The sequence below is a fragment of the Rhea pennata genome, chromosome 5 (genome assembly GCF_028389875.1).
Source record: "Rhea pennata isolate bPtePen1 chromosome 5, bPtePen1.pri, whole genome shotgun sequence".
NCBI lineage: Eukaryota > Metazoa > Chordata > Aves > Rheiformes > Rheidae > Rhea > Rhea pennata.
The window spans coordinates 68,460,358-68,485,393 of NC_084667.1; the positions used below are offsets into that span (position 1 = coordinate 68,460,358).

Genomic DNA, 25,036 nt, shown 5'->3' on the forward strand with positions numbered 1-25,036 from the left:
TGGTAAGAGGCTGGAGACAGGCGGAGATACAAGGGCAGGATACTCATGGGCTGCAGTAGTCCTGCCAGAAAACTGAATTTGGAGATTCCAGCATTTTCCTTGGGCTCTGCTTCAGGGAGGGCTGGTCCTGAAGGCTGTTTCCCCCTCTTTGTTCCGGGAATATCATATTTATATAAATACACGTGGTAGAATTAGCATATTAGCTGAGCTGACCGGAGGCGCACGACCGTCTCCGGCTCGCCGTCGGAAGCGGGAGCAGTGCCGTGCCCCGTGCTGTGCCCTGGGCAGGAAGGACGCCCTTTCCCGGGGTCACACAAATAGCAGCGCTGCTGTTCCTCGGCTAATTCCGAAGTGTAAAAGCCGCCGTAGCTCGCGCATGCTGTGCACTCACCTTATCAGTGTGTGAGAACTCAGCTGCGCTTTTCTGCATCATCAAAACTGTTTTTTAATTATTCCACGCCATCACTGTAGATTAACGCTGCACAGAACGTAGCTGAGTGTTTTCTATTTGTCATATTTTTCCTGCTTTGTGAATGGCTTTTTCTTTATTCCTTCGCAGCTCATATTTGAAGGGATCCGCGGCCCCGGCATAGAAGGCGATATTGCTATTGATGACGTATCGATCGTGGAAGGAGAGTGTATGAAGTCAGACCAACCGGCCAACAGTAAGTGGCTCTTCCATCCAAGAAGAGCAAATGGTTCCTCGTGGCTTTAAATTCAAGATACGCTCTAAAATCAATTTTCTCCAATAGAAATGAGAACAAAATATTTTTTGGTTCAGTTGGAAAGCTTTAAATTGAGAAGTTGGCCTCAGAAACAAAACCTGGAGTCCAGATAGGAGAATACTGTTTCAGGGGCAATGGAAGTGAAAAGCAAATGGGCATTGGGCAGAGAAGAGAGGTTGCTCTATGGTGTGGAGCTGTAGTAAGCAACGGTGATTGGGGGTATGGGCACTGTTGTGCTCTGGGGGGGATTTTTGGTCACACACAGCCAGGTGTCTCCCACGAGCGGCAGCAGTGCTGCAGGCCCAGATCGGCCAAGTTTCTGCGCATGAGGAACCCCCTGAACCGCAGGAGGGCCACCAAGGACCTGATGGGTCCTTGACACTGGTAGTAACAGACTTATTCTGACTTTTCAGAAAGTGCTAAGGACTGAGAGCTGCACTTCTTCTCCACTTAGCGACCCAGCGCCCCGTATATCCATTCGTCTTCGGGTCACTTGAGATGGATGGGTGGATAACACAATATTAACACAAAAGTTATGGGTGGCCCAGCCCCTTCCTGCTGCAGGCAGCCAGATTGCCCCCCGTGTCATGGGCCTTGTGGCAGTGCCATTTGTCTGACCGGGCAGCTCTGTAATTCTACCTTTTCTCCCCCCTTTTTGTAGATTTACGATCAGGTGCTGTTGGGACATTAGCGCATATACGACTTATCCCAGTTATCATCCTCATGTCTGTCTTAAGTCATCAAAGGTGACCTTATCCTGGCAGAGGCTACAACAGATTCACCAGGCACTGGCACGAAGAAAGAGTCTTTGTAAAACGGACATTTAAAAACAAACTACCAAAGATTCCTCCACTGACTGACTCAAACGTTAAATAAATACATAAATAAATAAATAAATAAAATAAAAAAAAAAGCACTGGGGACATAAAAGGCATCACGGGAGTGTAACTCACTATGAACCACACGTGAGAACGGTATCTGGCCTAAGGGAGGAAGAGACCTTCAGGTGCTTTTGTGGTCAGTAACGAATACAGCATCATCTGGTTGAACTCTTGGAAAAGAGCTATAGAAACCCTTGTCAAAGCACAAAGTCATGGCTGGTTTTGTTTCAAATGAATAGTTTGCTTGTTACCATGGAAACCTAATGGCCTGCCAAAAAACAAAACAAAAAAAAAGAGGAGAGAGAAAATTTTTTAAAAAAAGCAAGCGGGAGAAAGAGAGAGCAACACCTCACTGTAAACAGGGTATGTGAAGAGCTGGCGTTCATTTTCCCTTCGAGAAGGATTTTAGTATAGAGTTAAATAAATGTAGGCCCTTTCGCCTTTGGCTGTCACCTCCCCTAGAGAATAACCCTGAATCAGAGCTGTTTTAGGACGTCTGTGTTTCATTTCTCATGGCTATGCTTGATAACTGTATGCCGTCTCCTTTTGCATGCATTACTATCCAGGATACGCGCCCTGGGCTTACATATTACACAGGCTTATCGGAGTTTGCTTGCGGCCACCCAAACACCCCTCTCCCCTCCCCAACTAAGTCATCTGTTCTAATGAAGTGAAGAAACCAAACCACCGTCTTTTATAAATTGCCATGGAAACCAAGTGCCTTCAATGAAACAAGCCTGATTAAAAAAAAAAAAAAAAAGATAATAATAATAATTTCAACACAGAAGCTTGCACTGCTAAAATGTGGTTTGTGCAAACTATTTTCTAAACAAACTACGAAGCCTAAGTGTGCAGACTGCAGGCAAGAAAACAGAGCCGCTTCTGGAGATGGATGGACCTAAGTCGCTGCGTAAGCCCTTGCGGATGAGGTATTTGTTGTTTAACTTCCAGACAGCCATGGCCTCACAGCTTATTATCCATTAGAAAATAGCTCCCGTTGGTCCTCAGAATGGGAGCAGTACTTTTTTTTTCTTTTTTTTTTTTTTCCTTTCTTTTTCCAGGTTATCAAGTGGGTCAACCAGAGGAAAAGGTTGTTAAGATACACTTAGCGCAGGCGGTGGTAAAACTCAGAAGCGGTTTTCTTGCTCTGACCTCCAGCTGCGATGAGGCTGGCCGCAGCTCTGGCGAGACGGGAAGGTGTGTGCGTGCGTGACTGCAGTGCGTATTCCGGCACGAGGCGACCCGCAAGGGAGGGCCTGCGAGTGCGGCAGGCGGGCGACGCTGGGGGCGCAGTGCCTCTGCCCTGTAGCCAGACTCTGTGCAGATCGTGAAAGGTTATTTTATTATTTTAGCAAAATCTAAAAAAAAAAAAAAAAAAAAAAAAAAAAACCACACTTTTACAAGAAAATCAAACCTGTACAAATGATTTTGAGCTACCTGAACACATACCATACCTTGAACCAGCCAGTTTTCCAATGCATTGTAAAGTTCCCTGACAGTTGGTTATGACAATTTGAAGACCTTTTTCCTTAAATTATCTCAGCTTTTAACTTCATTTAAAAAAGACTTTTGTCTAAAGGAGAGTATTATTATTATAATTATTATAATTATTATTATTATTATTATTATGTGTTCTTTCAACACCCTAGGATTAAAAAAAGACCTGATATGCAAGCAATTGGAGTATAAACATTAAAACAAACGAACAAACAAGTATAACATTTGCAAATATGAATATAAAAAAAGCACAACGAGATGCAGTAAAACAATGACAAGGCTTGATTTTTTTTTATTCTGTAGAGAAATGTTTGTGCAAAAATTCAGTAATTCAACTGAAGAGATAATTTTACAGCTATGTTCAATAAAGCCTCTTTCCAGGTAAGGTATGCGAAGTGGTACGTGTGTTTGTTGAGCGGCGCGCACGTCCGCCCCGAGCTCGCGTGCCGCCGAGGTGGTTGGTTTGCTTTTTGCTCCGGTGAAGGGGAGCCGGTGCCGGCGGGGTCGCTTTGGTATTTTGGGGGAGAAAAGAGAGCGATTTTTGCCTGCCTGCCTGGGGAGGGGCTGCCTTTGCCCGGCGCTGCCGGGCGCCGCGCGGGAAGGGATGGGGCGGCGTTTGCGGCGCGATCCCCCGGCGGTGCCCGGCCAGCCGGCAGCTCGCCGGCGCCTTCCTGCAGCTGGAAGAGCAGCTCTCGGCTCCCGGCCGAGCCGGTTTCGTGGGGGCTGGTGGGCCGGGGAGCGCCGGCCGGGCCCGTGGTGAGCACAGAGCCGGAGAAGCTGCTTCGCAGCGTCCGGCAGAGCCCTGGCTCCCGGCGCGCGCGCGACCCAGGGCAAGCGGCACCGCGGCGCGGCGGCGGCATGTCCAGGCGGCTCTGCCAGAAAATACGCAAACGAAGATTTTGTTTGGCGGCTTAGATCACCAGCTAAGATCGCAAGCTGAAATCCTTATTTCCTCTTCGTACGTGGTTTTTCTTTCTTTCCCTTGGCAGTGGACCATACTGAATATTAGATAAAAGTTTTTGATTGACAGCCAAAGACCAAGGTCTTCTTTCAGGGCAGGATAAGCAATTTGTTCTGAAAAGGCCTGGTCTCTGTCTGAAAGAAAATATGTTTTCCCTGCCTGTTTTCAGTTTTTTTCTACTTACTTGAGTGCAGAAGAAAGTGCCAAGAAAGTCTGTTTTTCAGCTGCTGATTTAGACATAGAGTTCTCCTCCTTCACTTTCCTGATCAGTCACTGCAAAGGCACTAAGGTTTTGCTTTGTTCAGCCACGAGCAAGAAATACAAATGGAGATAAAGATTTCCTACTCTTGATTTTTTTTTTTTTCTGTTTTGGCATAAAAATGAACAGAGTATTTGTAAAATTTTTGGAGTGACAACCACAGGGAGCGTTTGAACCAGGGGCTCTTCTGAGAAATATGCTAAACCCTATTATGCAGTCTGTGCGTGTGTCCGATCTAGTAATGTATATGATGAATGTTTTAACTTGGTCGGGAAATACCTAATTACGCAGATGTGGACTTTGCAGCGGCTGCAGTGTTTGGCTGCACCGAACCCAACACTGCTCCTCCAGCCGGCTCCAGCCTGGCCTTGTCCCGGATGGGGCACAAGTGGGGATAAAAGACATGGACTGAAAGGGGGCAAACACGTTACAACTGCACAATTACAATTTAAAGGCAAGTAACAGCTCCTCTGAAGCCCATCTACATGTCTATGCCTTATGGGATAAAAATAAAGGCATTAACGACCATATAGTACCTAGGACAGGATCTCTATATTCAGCTCATTTTATATCAGCCAAGCTTTGGAGGCTATTACCTGAGTGTATTTTACTGTCAGGCCCACAGAAATCCATGGAAATGTGGACCTTTCCCCTTGAAACCAGAGACCTGGGGAGAGGAGCTGCCAGCAGATCGGCACGGAGCCTCAGCCGCCACGAGCCCCTGCCGAAATGCTGGCGTCGGCCGCTCCGGGAGCCGCTTCCTACTTCACGCCAAGAGCTTGAGTCTCCTCTTTGTGCATCAGCCTAAACCATGCAATTTATCCTCAACCGCTTTGGGCAATCAGGATCACCAAATATTAAAACAGACCTGATCAGTTAAAACATCAACTTACTGTTCAAACTCAGTTTGCTGCCTCATAAGGTCAGTGAAATGCCTTTGTAACGCGTAGTTTGGTCAGAGCGAGAAAATTCTTTTTGTTCTCATGGAAGAGGATAAGCTGTTTTTATTTTTGGATGGTTTGCACACTAGTATCATTTTTTCATGTATCAAAGGATAATTGAAAATCTCTTCATCCCTGAGAAGTGTTATCCATCAGAAGAATGGCTTTCTAGAACAGTTCAATAAAAAGATACAGTTTGGTATTATAAGCACTCTTTGCCTATATAAGCTAATAAAGAGATGGGTGCCATCTGGATTAATCCTTGAATTTTCCCGTAAGACTATAAAAACCTATAAAAAAGCTTATTATTACATTTCCTTTTTTTTCTGGTAACAAATGCATCAGGAATTTGCTCCAATGCTGACAACTGTCCCAGCATGGCAGAAGCATTAATCTCAGCATTGCAGAAGTAATTAAACCAGGAGGTGCTCGTCATTTCGTTCTGCTTTGCGTGAAGGGGCTTGCTGACCCCACAGCTCCTGCGCTCCCGCAGCGGGTACGTGCTGTCGCCCAGATTTTTCCACCCTCTTTGACTCCGTGCCAACAGCCGCGCTGCCCCGGAGGGCCGAGGGACCATGCACTAACCCCCACGCTTGCCGGGGCAGGAGTTCGTGGGACTCAGGCAGGAGAGACCCGCTAGTGCAGACCTTCTGCTGGTGGCCACCCCTAGAGACCATGTTCAGGAGCGGCTCAACCTTACAACCCAATAAAAGATGGAAGGGGAGGCTGCGTGTGATTTTTGCCTTCTGCAGTGCGTACCAGACCTCTCTGGAGCCTCATTGCTCAGGGTTTTCAGCCTCTTCTTATTCACAGCTTCAGTATGTTCGTGGCCAGTTCAGAGTCATTTGTTCTTGTGCCAGTTCTAGCTGCAATTAAAAGATGTTCTCCACCCTTCCTGATGTTAACCTTCTTCCCTTCCATATCCCCAACAACCTTCAGACTCCCTTTTTGGCTCCTTTTGGCCAGGCTACAATGTTTCTGTATCTGTGTTAAATAAGATGTATAATAAAAAAATATGAGCTATCATTAACCCAAAGACAGGGCACTTGGGAAAGTACATCCTGATGTGACTTACTAAAATATGATGTCGTTTTCCATTCTAGCTGTCAGATGAGGGAGTTTGTACTATGGGTTTTATATTGTGGGAAGGATATTATGTTTTCTTCCCAGAACACAGCATCCAAAATTTGTAAAGAGGTCATCCTACTCGCATGTGAGTGCTTCTGGAGAACAAGGCTTTCAGAGGCGCAGTGGTGACACTCAGATTTTCCTTTGATAAAAGCATCTTATCCGTATCGCTCAGAGAAACAGCTGTGGTATAAGGAGATGAGTCAAGTGAGAAACAACCGATCGAGTCATCTGAAAATGAAATCAAGCCATCCATGCGCAGGACGGGCCACTCGTACCTCTGCCCCACTCCTCAAGCATCCAAAGTGTAAGTTCAGCAAAGAGCACCCCGTTACATCATGTTTTCTAACTCGCTGTTTCAAAACTACCTTGAAAGGGCCCCTAATATTTTAATTATAAAATCAATGTTGGACTCCCGACAAGAAACTTAATAGGGAGAGGGTGTTTGCATTCCCTGTGCCAATGTTCTCCCACATGCCCTGGGAGCTTCACCTACCACAGTATCTCCTTGCTGGCTCTTGGCACGACACGGATGAATTTCCCCCTAGTTGAGGATCACCTCACCAGAGCCCACCAAGGACCTGCAGCAGGATTGCAAGATTCCCTGCCGTGTCTGTTCTCTGGGAGTCTTTCCATTGAGAAAGGGACTTGAACGTCGGCGAGTGCGTGGACAAAGGAATCCTAGATACTAATGTAGTTTTGCTCGCAGCTAAGGCCGTGGCTGACAAGTGGAGAAATGTCACAGCTGCTTCTTCGGGATCTGGCACTCAGGCATGCCACAATCTTCACGTGCTGCAGGCTGGAGGATTCCAGGCCTCCGCCCATGGCGAGGAAACAAAAACATTGCAACAACCACCACTGTAATATTTATCAAAATGTTTTTGGCAGATAATGATCACAAAAGACATTGGAGAAACACATGTTGCTGCAAGTAAGAATTAGCAGCCTCAGCACCTTCTCAGGATAGATCAGATGCGCTTTTGCTTGCACACTACCACCTGTACAGGTGAAAAAACCTGTGTGTATTTGTAAATATTATATAAATAACTGTAATTGTATGTATCTAATGTATATATAATGATCGTTGTATTTTAACTATCTTGAGTATTGTATATAGCCAAACTTGGTCTCTTATTTTACTATAACACCCACTGTAGAATTATTTTTGCCATTGTTGTTAATGTCTCGGGTTAAATTACAAACTGGTCTCACTTTTAACTCGAAGAGTATATGTCCTTTCTGTACATTTTATGAAGAAAAAATAATCACACTGGATTTTCAGTTACCTTTTCGGTCGCTAGCAATACTTTATGTCTTTTCATTTTTGGCTCCATAGTCCCCTTTCTCCGGACCCTCAGATCCACTACAATGACCAAGGGAGAGCTGCCAGGGTACTGGGGTGGTGGGATGTGTTTCTGGCTAAATGTGGCCCTGTCCTCCTTCGCGAGCTAACGAATGAGGATTATTTCCCTCTAGACCCTCCTTGCCCCCTTGCTCAGGATTGAAAAGTCCTGATTAGCCCAGGAAACTCCTTCTGCAACCCATGAAGAAGCTTCTCCACTGCAGCCCTTCCTTGCAGTGTTGGGTGGCAGCAGGCTACCAAGGTTTTAACTCCACCGTAGGAGCAATCAAGGGTTGAATTCCATTTCTTTGAATTTCCTCAGCGCTCGGGAAGCACTCAGGGAAGCCCCGGGAGCAGCCTATGCCATGCCGAACTGAGCTCATCTGGAGCCAAGCCACTGTGCAGGCACCCTGGGCAGCGGCCATGCGGGTGCAGATGCGGTGGGGGCATGTAAGTATGTAGGTATGTAAGTGAGGGACAAGCCCAGGCAGCTATCCAGCGTATCTCTGCCTCTGTGTAATGGTCTGGTGTGGAATCCATCTCACAAGATGGCCAGTCCAGATCCAGCTTGGGCCCTGCTGCATGAGGAGTCCGGATTTTTGAATGCAGGTGGCTGCCTGGTCCAGTAAGGAGGTTGCCCATATGGAAATCTGCAACTGTGGGTCTGATGCCCTTTCCCTGCCATGGATGTGACCTGCAGAAGATACCTCACCCCTATTTCCTCTCCAGCTTTTCTCTTTAGACTGCAGACCATGAGCGAGCTCCCGCTCTGTGGATGCAAAGCACTGTCAGACACAACTTCAATCAAGATTTTTCAACAGTGCTGTAACATGAAGCATTAGAAAAGATCTTTATTCTTAGAGTATTATCAGAGTTAAGGATATGATGGTTCCAGGTTTTCACTGGCTAGCTACTAAATATTTTTAAAAGGTAAGTAGGCCATTAAACTTCTCTGTCGTACAGTGTCTTGCATCAAGATTGCAAATCAAGGGCAAAATGCTACTCTGATTTGGCCACGCATCCAGGTCCTTCTGCTGGGCAGGTGAATACCCAAAGAGTGAATCAGCGGTGAATCAGGAGCCCTCAGTTGGCCATTGCATTTTGCAGGTTGCGATGTGCTGATCTATGTGAAGTAAAACTTTTTCATAATCCTTCACAATGAAAACTCTATTTTTATTGTAGGCAAAATAAGAATTCAACCTGAGGAGTAAATTTTTACTTTGGTCCTTGCTACATTTTGCGATGCTAACATTTAGAAATGTTAACATTTCCTTGCTCTTTTAAGGTACAGCTGGTACTTGCGTCATTTCCTTGATTAGATTTGTGGCTGTCAGCTGTCAGTTTTTAAGCACATGTTTGAACAAATTCAAGTAAAAGATAAAACTCAGGGTTTCCTGATGAGCTTTTCTCTCCAATGGCCACCACCATAGACAGTGACGGACAGCTAGCAACACACTGAAAGTCATAACTTAAAAAAGGAACCATGCTGTGCTCCCTTCCCCCCACCCCAGCTTCAGGGGGTGCTCCTTGCTGACTGGTTTGTCAGGAGTCCCAGGTGCAGTCAATAACTGCAGCAGCCTGTGGGGCCTCTTGGGGTTTGTGTGCCAGGCACCACTTGGAATCTGGTAAGTTTATGTATTTATTTATTTAACCTCTTATAAGGAAGATACTGGGGCAAATGAGAAGCCTTGTCTCTGAAATGCTGAAGTTCTGCTATAAAGTTGGCTTGATCAAAGCTTAATACATCTTTTGCATCACTAGATAGCGGATGATTTTCTGTGGTCTTCTGCAAAGCAGAGAGCAGGGAATCTGCCTAGGAGAGTCTTACATCAGTCCTGTAACTTCTGCTGGAGCAACATTATTATCCTTAGGAGTCACCTCCTCTTTCCTCTTATAAAGGTGTCAAGTGATGGAGAATGTATCAGATCCCTTAGGGACTTTTTCTATGACAGGTGACTCCTGCTGTTAAAATTTGTGTCTTATTTCCAGCATGAGCTTTACTGACTTGAAGTTTCCTACATTGGCTTTGTTACACTCTTGCTTACTGGAGTGTTGGTCTACTGGAAATATCTGATGATGTCTCCTGTAAACCATTTCTTGAAAAACTCATCCAGGATCCTGAAAGCTGGGCAGACTGCCTAGATCTTGAGTAATTACCAGGTGCCTTCTTAATGCTCTGAGTTTTCTATGGTTTTTTTGGCAAACTTAGACATAGCAAAATACAGATATACCCTTTGCAAATCATTCTCCAATTGAGTCAGGTATGGGCTGGTAAAAACACTGAGAAATTATCAAGGAGTTCAGCTTTGTGAAATACTACATTTCTAATGGTTTATGAGTCCAGGCCAACCTCTTACTGATGATCCTGTCTCTGAGCAGCTCTCCCTGCTGTAATCCTGCCAGTGCTGAACCCTCTACAGCTGTGTGATGGAAGGAACCATGAGAGCAGAAAGTGGCTGTATCCTCTGTAAAACCTACTTAATGTCCTATGGGCTCAGTAAGAGCCTCAATATCACAGGCAACAAGCACTAAAAAAGCCCCTGGGAAGAAGAGCAGGGTTGCCACCTCTTAACTTTCCCCACACTATAGTGCAGGGGGATGAGAAACACTGACCATGAGAAACAGTTGATTCATCCAATTTTTGGTTCTATCATCTGGGTGCAGTCCAGAGGATCGTCTACACTCCAGGAACAGTGGAGAGAAGCAGGCCCTTCTAGCCTATGAGTTACGTCATCCAGAGGCACATAGTGAAGAACTCCGAATAATTCAGCATAAATGACTAGCTGAAGAACAGACGCCTGCACTGTAGGTATCTAGAGTAGACTAAGATGAACTCCACTTCAGGAGAGCTGACCTGTATTTAACATGTTTGCAAGTACAAATTGCCCGAACTGTGATGCTGCAACATGCAGAACAGATTACTTTCCTAAGCGTGGCACACAGCATTTTAGCTCATTCTAGCATTTCTCCTAGAAGCAGTGAGGCATATTTCAAACCCCAGAAAGACAAGGTACATATTTCAAGAGAGAAGCTGTGCTTGTGTGTCTGTGTGTGTATTTGCAGAAAGAGATGTTAGGTATTTATATGAAGGCATAAAACCGTTCTTCCCAGAGGAAGTTACGTTATCTACTGCTATGTGCGCTAGGGAGAAAAAACCTCACTTGTTGCAAAAATTTTGGGGTGTTGAGGGCCACACCTATGCACACAGAGGACTTTAAAGTAATTCAGGCCACCTTTTCTCTGCAGGAGATGTGCACAGGGGAACTGTGTGTGGTAGACCGGATAGATTTATACAGCAGCATAGCTGTTTTCTCTATTGTGTTCACTCTACCTTTTGTAATAACTTCTAAACCTTGTTTTGTAGTTTTCTTTAATGCTATTGATCACTGAGCTGACATTTTCATGGAAGATATCAATTATAAGCCCAACGTGTCTTTTCTGAGTCATAACATCTTGTTCTTAACTTGTTATTTCGTATATAGCATCAGAACAGTTTCTCCCATGTGCAACATTTTGTTTACCAGTGCTGACTTTTCCTTTGCCAAGCACTTCTCACAAATCTTTTTGTAATATAAAAAGTTTTTTCATCCTATTTTAGGTCTGTCAAACTACCAATTCCATTTTCTTCCCAGAGGTAGCACCAGTCTAGTGCATCTTCATTCACTTCTATAAGCCTCGATTTGGGGCAGGCTACATCTTCTATATGCTATGAAATCATTAAGGATAATCTAATTTTCCCAAGGGAATTTTAGCTTTCTCAATATTAATTTTGCAATGGAAAAATACCATGTTTCGTACTGCATGCAGCTCTACTAGTGAGGCAGACCTGACTTTCAGCTGTATGCTATAAAACAAACTGCCTTTTTTCCCCCAGAAATGATTAACTAAGCCATTCCTTTTATTCTCACTTGTCCAAAGAACAGTGTTTTATCATCATAAGTTGAGATGGAGCAATATGTGATTTAATAAGTGACTATTAACATCATCCCAAATCATACATATTATATCAACAGGAATATTATTTATAGATTCCCTACTTTCGGTATCATTATTAATGGACTCTTGACCAATGGTTTACTTTTATAGAAATTGGTAAATCTAGAGAATCACACAGTATCATGGAACATTTGGGGTTGGCAGGGACCTCTGGAGATCATCTGGTCAAACCCCTGCAATAAAAGCAAGGTCTCTGCCATAAAAGCACATTTGCCAACTCATGATCAACTTGTCCTCCAGGATGTCCATGTCCTTCTCTGCAAAGCTGCTCCCCTGCCAGTCGGCTGCCAGCACATACTGGTACACAAGGTTATTACTCCCCAGAGGCAGGGCTCCGCATTTCCCTTTGCTGAACTTCACAAGGTTCTTCTCTGCCCATTTCTCCAGCCTGGTGAAGTCCCTTTGAACGGCAGCACAGCTGGGCATGTCAAGAACTGTGCATATCTGACATATTAGCCATTTCTCCCAGCTTCGTATCTGCAGCCTTCCTGAGGGTGCACTCTTTCCCACCAGTCAGGTCATCATTAACGAAGAACTTAAACAATATTACCCCCAGTATTGTGGTCTATATGGTGATCTAGTAGTGACTGTCCTCGAGCTGGACCTCATGCTGCTGATCATAACCCTTCAAGCCCAGCAGTTCAGCCAATTTTCAATCCATCTCACCATCCGTTTACCTAGTCCATATATCATCAGCTTGCTAATGTGGATGTTTTGGGAGTGAGTGTTAAAAGCCTTGCTAAAGGAAAGATAAATAAAACCCATTGCACTCCCCTCATCCAACAGGCTTGTCATTTAGTTGTAGAAGGCTATCAGGTTGGTTAAATACATTTTCCAAAAGTCTTGGCTAAAATTTCTGCATGTGCCATATGTGCATATCTTGTAATCGAAGTTAACTTCAGATGATGAGTATTGATGTTATTATGTAAGCTTCATAAATTTCTAAATTCAGAAGAAAATCAGAGAATGTAAAAGATGAAAAAAAATGTAAACAGTTAGCTGAGAAGATGTAAATCTCTGTTAACATATGCCAAGAGATTGCCTGATTTTTCACAGATGCAGAGACTATGTCTACAACTGATCTCCCAGGGGCAGAGCACGGATGTAAGCCCTGGCCTTTGCCGCTCTTTCCTGCTGCGGTGTTAGTACGATCCCTGGCATGACGTTGGGCTCAGCTGACTCGCGGCGTCCCAGACGATGCCTAGGCGCAGGCTGGGTAGCGCGTCCCAGCACCCGTTCCCGAAGGGCAGTTTGAAGGACGCTTCGCCGGATACGGCCCCCCTGCCCTGCACGGTCCTTCGTGCAATCCCAGAGAGCTTCACAACCTAAAACGCTTCTGCAAGCCCTCGCGCCAGCCTTAGGGTAGTCAGCACTCCTGCTGGTGTCTCAGGCACTCCCTTCGTGTCATTTCACACACGTAGCACGGACTGAGTGGCAAGACTAGCCCGTGGGAAAAACTGCATGTATAAGGCAATATTTACTCCTAATCTGCTGTTTATTTTTATCGAGTTGCCGTATTAGAGCTCTGGCCGCAAGTGGAGCCGCGCGTGCTGCTGCCAGGGCCGTCAGATCCATCTCCCTGGGGAAACGCTTTTCAATGCTGCTAGTCATTAGGGTTTTCTTCAGTATGTTCCTTATTTTTTAACGACAGGACAACAGGCAGTGTATTCATAAGGATTAAAGTATTACTTTAGCGGCTCTAGGCCTTTCACAATCCCAAGTATTTGCACTAATCCCACCAGAACTCAATACTTCCCTCATATTATAATTCTCCCTTCATTATAGAGTAAAAATTAATAAAAATAAGCTATAAAACACAATATGCTGATGAGGAATGCAAATCCCAGTTTATTTTGGGTGCAGCAAAAAATCTGTGGTTCTACTATATTCAGTCATATCTGACATTTTTAGCTCGGCTCCTCAAGGAACAGGGCTTATGTGATGCTTCTGTGAGTATCTTTGGGCATCTCTGTCCTTTCATTTCAACTAACTCCTGAAACTTTTGTCCAATTTCAACTGGGCTTGAAGGATAATGGAGATGGCAAAAAAACAATTTGTTTACTTAAAGTTTTCTGAAAATGAGCTACTAGATAAAAAAAAAAAAAATGCTGCTGCTTGCCCTGGAGGGAGAGCAGGTGGTATGAGCTCACAGCTGCTTTGAGAGATGGGGTGAGGATGTTTCTCGGGTGCAAGGAAGGTTTTGCCGTCAGCAGAAAATCCAGCCGTGACCTGCAAATCCAGGTGCACTGAGAGAGACTGAGGCTCAAATAACCCCTAAAACTCTTTCTAAGCGTCATTAAGGATCTGGCCACTCACTCACCAAGGGTCTTCCCAGCATAAATCCCATTGCCCGTTGGGTTTCAACACAGCTGAATGCTAATATAGAGCTAATGCGGTGGAGACTGACCATTTGAAAGCAAAGAAGGTATTTGATTTGATTAAGAAAAATCAAGAGCTTATTTTTAATTACAGGGGCTTATTTAAAGTGTGCAGAGCACATCTGGAGCGGCTTCCTCTCAAGTGGCAGGGACACGTGTCCCGGGCATCTGTACGACGGCTGGTGTAAAGCGATGCCGCCTGGTCGGAGCGCGGGACGCCAAGGCAACGTAATTGCTGCTACTGGTCGTCTTCCAGGAAAACAAAGCAAAAAAAGGAGGATGCCCCGATACTTACCCGCTGTTGAGCCCTAGTACGTAGAGAGGGTTTTCTGAAGTGGGGACTGACCTTGTGGGCTGCTCTGCAACTGCAGGTCTGGGAGCTGCACCTGAGCAGGAGCCTGGTTTTCACAAAAAGCTGCTTTGGCTGCTGAGGACCACGTGCCCCCTCCACACGCCAACATCACCGCAATTTGGTTGCTAGCAATAGTTACACCATTTGGTTTAAAAGTACTTGAGGTATGTCTATGAGAGTTTTCGTAACAGATGAAGGCAGCTATGCGCATGAGAAACGAAGGCAAACGTGCCCGGTTTTGGATACACGGATTCAGTGTCTGTCAAAATGGTGACTCGGTTTGCTGCTTGTCCTCACAGGACATCAGGACAAGAAAGGAAGGTGGAAAAAGTGCAGGATTCTTTCATTAGCTTTCAGGAGCTCATTCCTAGTAAAATTAGAACGCTGGCAAGAGTAACACTTCTTACAGTCTTAGTATTTTACTGGGACATGAGAGGTTACTGGTGAAGCTAGGCGAAGCTACCTTTGCTTGACCTAGAAAATACACAGCACTGCGGTAACCAAACAGCAAGCATCAGGCACACACTACTGAAAATCAGTAGTAGTTTACTAGTATACCACATAATGTTATCAAAACCCTCTTCACCTCCTTCAGGGACAATGCTTTCTTTGCTAGGTGGTGAAAATAAAATGATTTCCATGCTGTTTCCTGCATTTGTAGTATGAGCCATGCAGAACTAGTATACAGTTCTTTTTTCAGTTAAACTCCTAGTTCTTATCTTCGCATATTTGCTTTGCTTTGTTTGTTTGTTTTTTAATGCTAGTAACAAGGAGGGGGAAGAAAAACCCTAGAATATCTCCCGCAAATTTTAATGTTTTCCTATGAGCTGAGAGAAGTGGATTAAAGCTGTTGCAATGCAAGAAGAGGAAAAGTGGGGAAATAAATCAGGAGCTGAAGCAGTTTACTTGTTTCCCTGAGAAGAGCTTAACTTTTAGGAAAAAAATGTGAGGGTTGAGGAAAGGGAGTCCAGAGAGCAACAGGAGCAGAGCTGTTCCCAGCACGGCCCGACCCACAGAGCTAGCCAAGCCTATGTAGGTACCTCCACACCCGCGTGCACGTGCCTGTGAGACGGATGGAGCTGGACAGTCACTGGGGATATGCAACTGCAAAAATTTAGAACAGGACCAAAAAATGGCCCAAGGAAGACTTCAGAATAACACGAACATCACCTTCATTTGTCACTGAATAATACATGATATTTTCATTAAATCGCTCACATTAACATGGAGCTAATAAGGCACACATTAAAAGGACTAAATCAATCAGATTTTACGGCGTAGTTGCTACTTGGAAGATATTAATGATTGGCATTATTTTGACTGAGGTCTTCTATAGTTGAGTTTTAGTACAGCACTGTTTTAACATAGCTAAATCCAAGATAATACTCTGCAGAAAATAATAGAGCTTGTATTTTTAAGATAGGAGATCGCATCTTGAAAAATAATGACTTGGGAGCCATTGTCGTAGGTAACTGCCTCGCCATGAGGTCTCTGCAAATTGTGGTTAAAAAAGATGATAAAATTCTGGATGTTTAATCTGAGAATATCAAGAAGAAGGAGAATATTGTCTCCACACCCACTGTGAGTAAGCCTGCAGCTCCACGGTGTACTCCGGGGCTCACAATGCAAGAAGACTGAAATTTTCGAGAGAGTTCAGTACAAGTCACGAAATTGCTCCAAGGGAGCTGGGGGGGGGGGAAGGCAGGGGAAAAAAAATGACTTAGAAAAGGAAACTTAAAGATCTTATTCTATTTAGTTTGCAGAAGGTTGATCCATGTGCATGAGGACTTTTACACAAAGAAAAAGAGATTTTGATTTTTTTTTGCAGGCAAGAAGAGGAAAAGAGCATTTCGAACTTGTTAAGACCACCAAGATCCAAAGGCTGAGAGCTGAGTTAGTTGCACTCATCCTGGAGACAGGGTGCAGTTTTTTAGCAGTGTGTATAAGCAAATATTGAAACTACTTGCCAAGAGAAAGGGTGAATTCATCATCAATTTGGGCTTAAAAGATGGGCTTTTATCTTGGTAAGCGGAAATTCAGATATAGTCAGGCTCAGTGAGGTCCTCTTTTGCTTCGGAGTCTGCGTTGCTCCACAACCTCCCACCCATACTTTACGGCGGGGGAGGAAAGAGGAAAACCCGCCTTGCCCTAAGCATGCTCCAAACACACAAAGACTGTGATTATAATCAAATCTTGTATTTCATGGCTTCAGGCAATTGCCTGCAGGTGCCAGGAAGGACTTCACCCCCAGGCAGAGCTGTTCACGTTCGTTCTGGCTGTATTTGTTTAATTTCAAGCACTAGAGACTCGCCGCAGCGGGGGACCGGACGGGCTGGATGGCTGCTTCAGTCCTGGTTGCTGTAACCCCTCTGGATGTTTGCCTGATGTTTCCTGTTTGTGTATTCTTAAGGGAAGCTGATGTATTTCCAGGTTTCTGCCAGCTGAAACTTGAAACTAATAGAGATCATCTTTGTTCCCTCTTGCCTTCCTCCGCAGGACTGTCTGGCACAGGTCATTTAAATTCCCTGCCCACGCATCCATAGCACATGGGCTCCGGCAGCACAGAACACCTTATCCTCTCCTAAAGAAGGAAACGGTTTCATTTACTTCCTGTTATGAGAGTGGATACAGGAGCTTCCAGTGAAGTTTAATGGTCTGTACCATTCAGGTTATGATCCTAGGGTTGCGATCTAAGAATTGCATTTGGTCTTAAACCATATGATTTTTTTTTTTTCAGTTCACGTATTAGTGTCACAGCAGAGGTATGCTTTTCAAATGAGTAATCTAGAAGGATTTTACATTTGTTATGTGGTTAAAGGCAGAAACAATGTCAAGGGACGTGGGGTCCCTTTCCAATTGTAACTCACTATCATCTGTTGTAGACCTGTACGATGGGGCCCTGCTACAGTCTCTCTGTGTGGAGAATTTCATCTCATGCAAGAACGGAAATCTTTCAAATTCATCATCTTACTCAGGGAATGGACTGATACACGGACTGGTGTTCATAGAGTAGAAGGCAGAATTTGGCTTTGGAGACAATATTAAAGTCACCTTGTGTGGAAAATAGCTTTCTAATTGCTATTCATCTTCTTCCATAGTCTGCTGTCATCTGATGACCAGTACTTTTTATTACAGCATAGTTAAAGCTGAGCATATTAACTCTCTTCATTAATATAGCTGTGACTCTCACCTTTTGGGGGATCAGTCTTATTTTTCTCCATTCTCCCACTCTCTCTCTGCAAGATTACCATTTCTTTACCCATCATCTGTCTCTAGCACTACTACCACTGCCTTCTCACCCCACTGGACTTCGGTTGATGTTGAGGCTTGAAGAAACTTGGGAAGAAGGGGACTGAAGGCAGCTGAGACTTTTTGGAGCTGATGGAGACTGCAAAGTCATCCACTACAGGACTGGACGTTGCAGGGGTATTAGGATAATACAGATACCCGAGGGAGTCTGGGAGTGAGAGGTCTGGTGGAACATAAGGGTCTATCTGAGGTACTGGCACTGAGGGCAAGGGCGGCAGCCTGGAGACAGTACCTAGAATGAATATTAGGATGCGGGTCTGAAGGGAAAGGAAGGATTGGCTAGTGGTTGGGTGCAAAAGATGATGGCAGCCTAGGATGGTACGTTGTGATCAGGTAGCTGACTGGCATTGTTGCTAATTTGCTTCTTCTGGCTCATCTCCCATCACTCCGTGTGAGAAAGAGGAACAGCAGCAGCAAGAAGGTAGGTTAGATGGGACTTTGGGGGCGAGGCAGGTGAGACTGAGGTCTGTACCTTTAGATGTTTGGAAACCACAAGTTCCTTCAATGTCCTGAAGAAGCAGTTCTCTGTTTTGGTTTACCTGAGTGGCATAAGTGTCTTGGGCAAGCAGCAGCTGGGTTGTGCTGCGTTACAAACCTGTACCCGTACACAGGGACAGGTATCCACGAGTGACTGCACATCCTACTGTCAAGTTCTGTGCTGGGCTCACGAGGGTGTAAAGGTAGGGCACTCTGGGCTTTATCTAATACAGGATTTGGTGCCAGATTCCAGACTTATGGTGAAAATAACCTCTGGACAGCCACAACTAAGTCCAGGAGATGCCTAAGCCCTCTAAACACTTGCCTTCCTACCACCACCGCTTGCAGCCCCTGCACATAACATGTAATTTCTAAGCATGCCAAGAATTTTTTACAGTTTCAGTAGCTTTAGCTGGGCATTTATCTCAAACCCAGTCCTCTTCAGGGAATTTGTTCTGCATGGCCATAATCCACACCAACACGATGTCTTCCCTGCAAATGCAGGTATGTCCAGTTCTTTCTACAGCGTATATGCTTTTGTATCATATCATATCACTTCACATCATGGTCTCTGTAACAGAGAAGCCAGACTATTTCAGATGGAGTTTGTTCTCCTGGCTGAATTTGGCCCGTTCAGCAAAGAGCTCAATAATCACTGGAATAAGGGCAGTAAATGCAGAAGGCAACATGTTTTTGTGCCTTTGGCTGAAGCAAGGAGAGCTGAGTGCTCCATCCTTTCCTTGGAGCTGAGTGCAGACAATAAAACTGTGTGCATATATCAGTGCAAAGGAGGTGAAAACAAGCCATGTGCCTGTTGCAATGCCCGTCCTGGTATAAGCATGTTCTCCCAGGCTGAGTAAGGTATGCAGCCTGGCCCATTTTGCAAGATGATTGCATGATTCACACACGTATTCCCTGGGACAATAATCATCTTCGAGCTAAAGATGTTAGAGCCAAAAGCTGAAGAAGATGGAGCACAGTAAAATTTATTTTCATTTTATTAATTGAATCAAATTCTTCCTTGGATAATACGCAGAAGACCATATTTTCTAGTTTTGTCATTCCTAATGAAAATCTCACATGTGGGGCATATATTCTATACCCAACTGGCATATAAAATGCATTTTCTCTATAATATTGGGATTTTTTTATTTAAGATGGAAAATTAATTGAACAACTAATCTTCCTGCTTCCTCTGTTGCTGTATGTAGTGAAATTTAATTTCATTACTAAAAGTACATGTTCCATTTCACCTTTTAAATGGTATATTTATTTTTCTAATAAAGTTTAATTTTAGTCCCGTAAGGAACATGATCATATTGAGACCAAGACTAAATTCTACATTTCACTTCGAATAGTAGACATCAGTCAGAACATATTAGATTTATTGGTTCTTTTGATTAACCTTAAAGGAGACAAGGCTTCATAAGTAACCATCTCTAAAATATTTTTCTTTATGTATCATTTTTAAAGGATACCTCTATGTACTTGTGGTATTGCTCAGGTTTCTCTTGATCTTGCTCAGCTTAACCCAAAGGAAAATTTATGTCAATTCCAGTTCTGCCAGTAATGGATTAGTCTTCAGAGTGTCACCAATACCCACTGCGTTCCACTTTGAAATAATTTGGGAAAGTATCCAAAATTCCTAATCTTGCCATATGCTTAGTTTTGCTCAAGGGAATAATCCCTAGGAATTTATAGTATTCCCAAAGCTTATCTATACAAACATTGGAGACCCAAGAGCAGCAGGGTATCCCTACCAGAGAGCACACTTCAGAGTTGTCCAAACTAGTGACCTGACCCAACATATCTTGAAAGCATGAAGCAATGCAGCACCATGACAGCTTATGTTTGAATCTAGAAAAGGGCTCATTTTCACAGTAGTGCCCCTTAGGTAGTAAGTCCTGCTTCTTGGTCATGCTGAGATTTGCTCTCAAGACCCCAAAGCTTCCTGCTGTGGGATGAACCTATGCTGCGAAGCTCCAGTGTCTTCATGCCCTCACTGCCCTTTCTGAAGACATAGTAAGCAACACTCTAGAACGTCCACATTTTCCTTGGATTTCCTTTTCTATATATTTAGGGCTAGGTGCCAGCTCAACTTTGTATTTCAGATCTTTCTTTTTCTTTCCTCTTTTTAAGCCAATAGTTATTGCATATTCCTTTTCATATGAGCAGAAATTCTTTTAAATTCTTTCCAACTGCTCTACTTGAAAATTGATTCAAATGGTTTATAATTGAGATCCAAGATTTTCATTTTGCACATGAGAAAAACTAAGCTCTCTCCACTGAAAATCACATCTGGCTCCAAACTTCAAAATTAGCATGAGCCATGTCTAAAGGTAATAAAATTGATGGATTTTTTTTATTTAGACGCTCCCTGGTTACCTAATTTTCTGTGACTCCAGTGAAAATCTGCACATGCTTTGCCATGGAAAACTGGCTCTAGATTCTTTTCCACAGGCCAAAAGTGACCCTAACGAAACGTGGATTTCTGACTTGAAGGAAAATACAAAGTTCATACAAATAAGAAATCATTCCTTTAATTAATTTGTAACATTTCTAGTGACCCTCTCTTTTAGAGGTCTAAGACCTCTCTAACCATTTGCACACACAGTTAGGCCTTGCAGGTGGCTGGTGTTTGAGCTGGAAAAAATTAAAATGTCTTTTCCACACAAGGAAAAAAACTTTTTAGCTTAAAAAAAATTATAAAATGTTTGTAGAAAGTTTTGAAATGGAACAGTTGAACAAATTAGTTCAGAACTGCTGAGGGTAGATAGGGAATATTCAAATATTTGATATTCTTCATGCTTGTTTCTGGGTTTCCCTTTCCAGTCAAGCCACATCTCCCACGATACACCCTCGTGGCCCCTCCTGCTGTGCTGCTGCGGGTTGCTATGGGAGACGCAGTCAAGAGGGGAGTGGGAAACAAAATATAGTGGGGAATCATCATGCAATTTCTGAATTAAAATACTGATTTCTAGCTGAAAGTTTGCTGTTCCCTTGGAAAAATTACTGGATTTAAACTGGAGGAGAAAAGATGAGTCAGTATGTCCATCCTCAGCATCGCACTCTTTGCTGAGCAGGATGTGCAGAAAAGTATGGTGGGAATTAGGAAGGGGACAGGTAGGTAACTCTCGTCCGTCTCAGGAAGAGGCGTGAGGGAGTATATCCCAAAAGGGAGTCGCAATTTGCTTCTGACTCACACAGCCCATAGGCAAAAATTATTAACATAGATCTCAGAGCTCTTCCCATGACTAGACCAGGTACTTTTAAAACTAAAACAAGACCTTAACTCTCCTGTGGAGCTAACTCCAGTTCTCCACCTCACTCACCATTTTCCTGTTTAATCCATTTATCAGTAAGATACAATTTCCAAACAAAGCAGGGACAAGATAAACTACCAGAGGGAGAGGGTTCCCAGAGAAGGTTGCAAAACAAGTTTGAATTATTCCTAGGGCTATATCAGTTTCAATTAATTTTAGCAAAGAAGTCTACCTGTGTTTCCAAGTCAGTTCCTTTAAAGGGATTTTTCTATGCCCATTTTGTAGGGCTTTACTTAACAAAAAATGAAATGCTAGTTCAAACACTCTCTCTGATCTGAGGTGACTAAGCTGCCTTTGACCCACTCCTGGGCAATTATTTCCCTCAGCTGACTATTGTTTTGGTCAAAGAGTCAAAATTTCAGCTGCTCCAAATTTGGTCTAGAATCACGTAGCTTCAATTTAAGGAGAAAACAAACAAAACCTGCTCTTTTCCTAAGTTTAGCTTCCTGGAGAGTGAATCTACCCTGTGTGCTGTTCTAATGAAAGCAAGGTAAGTTTTAGCATAAAATGATCTAGCTAGAAGCATAAATTTAAAGCACTGTCATTCACCATCCAGCATGCTGAAGTTCCCATATTTCCCTATTGCTTTTGCATTTAGCTTTATAAATTGTGTTTGATTAAGACACATTTTTTGGAAAGGTGTTTAATCTTGAAGATATTTAGAGATTAACAATAAGCATTCTTTATAATTAATTGCTCTTACTGTGAAAATGCTGTGATCTACTTCAGATCTTATTTTTTCTGAGTTGGGTCTAGGTACCCTGTTACGCTTCTTGTGTGCTAGGCTGAAAAGATCATTACTACTGCACGTTCCTGCCTACAGCGTGCCTGAGGCTTAGTGTGACCTGTGTTTCCTCCACTTCAAGATTGTTTTTAGACAACCTAAATAAACCATTAGATTTAAGTTTGTCCCTTCAAGTGAAATTATGTGGCCAGTGAATTGCAGTCACGTGAGTATAAAAACCTGCACAGCTGAGGAGAAGACCCAAGCTGGCTGGCTTAAAGCTGGGAGGAGTATCTCCATCTGCACTGTACTGTGGATGTAAAATGGCTGTGAGCAGCCAGACAAGGCTCGCTACAACTTACCGCTAGCTAAAAATGCCTCTATTTCTATGGGCTGGCTGAAAAAATCAAAAAATGTTGTTAAGGAGCAAAGTTTTCTTTCCTATAAGAGCAGCACATTTTATGTTGTGAATGAGTCAGAAGATGAAAGGAAATCATGAATTTAGCTAGGATCAGTTTCCTATGTCATTAGAAAGTCCTAACTTCATCAAAGCCCAATATACCCACTATATCTCAAATGAGAAACTATACATTTATGAGTCAAATCTAAAATGGATGATCTATTTTGTTGCTTAAATATAGCTTTCCTTCCAAATCAGATCTGTGTCTTGTCTTGTTTCATATCCTGTTATAAACTGTAGGAGATATAAAAAGAAAAGAAGTATACTTGGTGTAACTGAAGCATGTACAGCCTAGGTTAAATCAAAAAAGAATGCTCTTCAATTTTTTCTTTAAATTGATTCCTTTTCTAAAGTAAAAGCTGTGCAGAACAAGAAAGGAAAATATATTGGAAAGCTAAAAATTCCAATGTAGGATGTTAGTTGTACACTTAAATACCTTGATTAGCAGATGCACCTTTTTGAAAGATTTGTGTCAATTTTGAAGGGAAATCATTGCTTCATCATGTGTTTATATCAAACTGTTTGGATGACAAAGCTAGTGCTCTCATGAATGCACAAAGGCAGTTAATCACTGAACTGTTAATGATACAATTACATGCTTCTTGGTAATTTTTTTTGCTTATTTTTTTTCTTCCTCTCTCCAAGGTGAAGTTGACCTAAAAAGAATTTTACTGAGAAGTAATAATCTAGTAATCTCTTCAGATTCTGCAAGCGGATGATTTACTTATATTTTACCTCCTTCTGTCTATATCTGTATCAAATTTATCAATCTAATTAACTTGATTTAGGTTTTCTTAAATTTAACTAACATTCTGGCAAGGCCATAAAACTGACCCCCCTGTATGCTATCAAAATAGCCAATGGGAATAATCTGTCCAGCACCAGAATACTTTAGTGCTCAAAATGCACTTTTAAAGAAATCTGGATTACTTTATTTTAAAAACCCAAGCGTACAATAACACTACAGACTGATCTTGCTTTGAGTCTAATCTGCACAACCCTTCTAGCAGGCCAGGATGGGGGGAAAAGTGGTGTTTCTTCATTTTCCTTCAAGCCTCTCCTCAAGACTCATCACTTTTTGTTCCAAAAATATGGAACTCCATCATTGCCTCAAAAAGAAACTGAAATTGTAATAACAAAAGGGGAGCGAGTTGACAGGCATGAAAGAGCTTTTTTATTAACTTATCTGTATGACTTACCACACTGTTGGTTAAGGAGGTAGCGCCCTGTTTGCGTATAGCTATTGCATACACATATACGCACGAGTATGTAAGCACACACATATTTATATATAAAAATAAATGCATGAAATGATTTTTCTACTTTTTTGGTCTATCATGGACAGTGATAGTAATGACAAGCAATGTAATCAGCAATGCCATCCAATCCAACTATTTTTTCAGAACAATTTATTGTCTTGAATATGGTGAGTCTTCAGTTTTGTCTCTAGTGGTCAGCTCTTTCTTATTCTTTCCCATCTCTACATAGAAATTTTGTACAAAATATTTCTTTTTAACCATCTTCTGATGTTGGACAAGGAATTAATTTAATTAGTTTTTGGTGCTTCCTACAAGCCACTATTCTGGTTGGCCCATAAGGCCAAAGTGTTTCATTCCTTTGTCTTTTTATTACTCTATAGTGGTGTGAAATTTGGGGGTGTTCTGGCTGTGCACTTGCTGTCCCATGAAGCTGGTCAGAGGAGGGCTCGAATTCGCGCTCCCCCCTGTGCCGCAGAAGTGACAGAGTTGTGCGGTCTAGAACAAACCCCGGAAAACTGATGGCTGCTAGAAAACCCTCTCATTAACTCTTGCTTAAGACATTTGTTACTTAAAACACCTGAGCTCTTGATTCGTAATGATTTAGTAGTTCAGGTAGGTAAGTACTTTGCCGAATCCTAACTGAGTTTGTAACAGCTGTTGTTAAGTATAAAATAGACTGGATTGAGCACCTCGTATGAAAGCTGGCTTTTCTTCGGGACCAGCCTGGGCTGTAGTGATGCCTGCTCGCTGCTGGTGCTGGAACGCCAACGAGCTGCTTATCGGCGCTCCTCGGATGCGGTTAACCGCTGCTTGTCAAATGTCAGGGTGTGAATCTGTTTGTTTATTTTTTTTTGAATACATTCTCTATTCATTCTTGAAGTCCTCTATCCTCCTTTATTCTACTTTTTTTCCCCCTTATTTATTTCATGGATTGGAATATTTAGGTCTTATGCACTGCAATTATGGCAGCGTACGCGGAGATTGCTGTCTCTCTTAGGGGAGCTGCCAACCATTAGCCAAGGAA

General features: G+C 43.1%; 1 protein-coding gene across 2 annotated transcripts in view; it reads left to right on the top strand.

Moving 5' to 3' along the window:
* MDGA2 (MAM domain containing glycosylphosphatidylinositol anchor 2) overlaps positions 1-3,477 on the top strand; it is a 349,837-nt gene extending 346,360 nt beyond the window's left edge. The window contains exons 16-18 of one of the 2 annotated variants that reach the window (XR_009958631.1): positions 560-665; positions 1,387-2,535; positions 2,668-3,477. Coding sequence is in view for 1 of the 2 variants with exons in the window: in XM_062577836.1 (XP_062433820.1) it covers positions 560-665; positions 1,387-1,475 (195 nt within the window). In the remaining variant the exon portion in view is untranslated. Of the gene's footprint in view, positions 1-559; positions 666-1,386 lie in introns of both variants that reach the window. The other variant, XM_062577836.1, reaches the window with a different exon arrangement.
* The last annotated feature ends 21,559 nt before the right edge of the window (positions 3,478-25,036 follow it).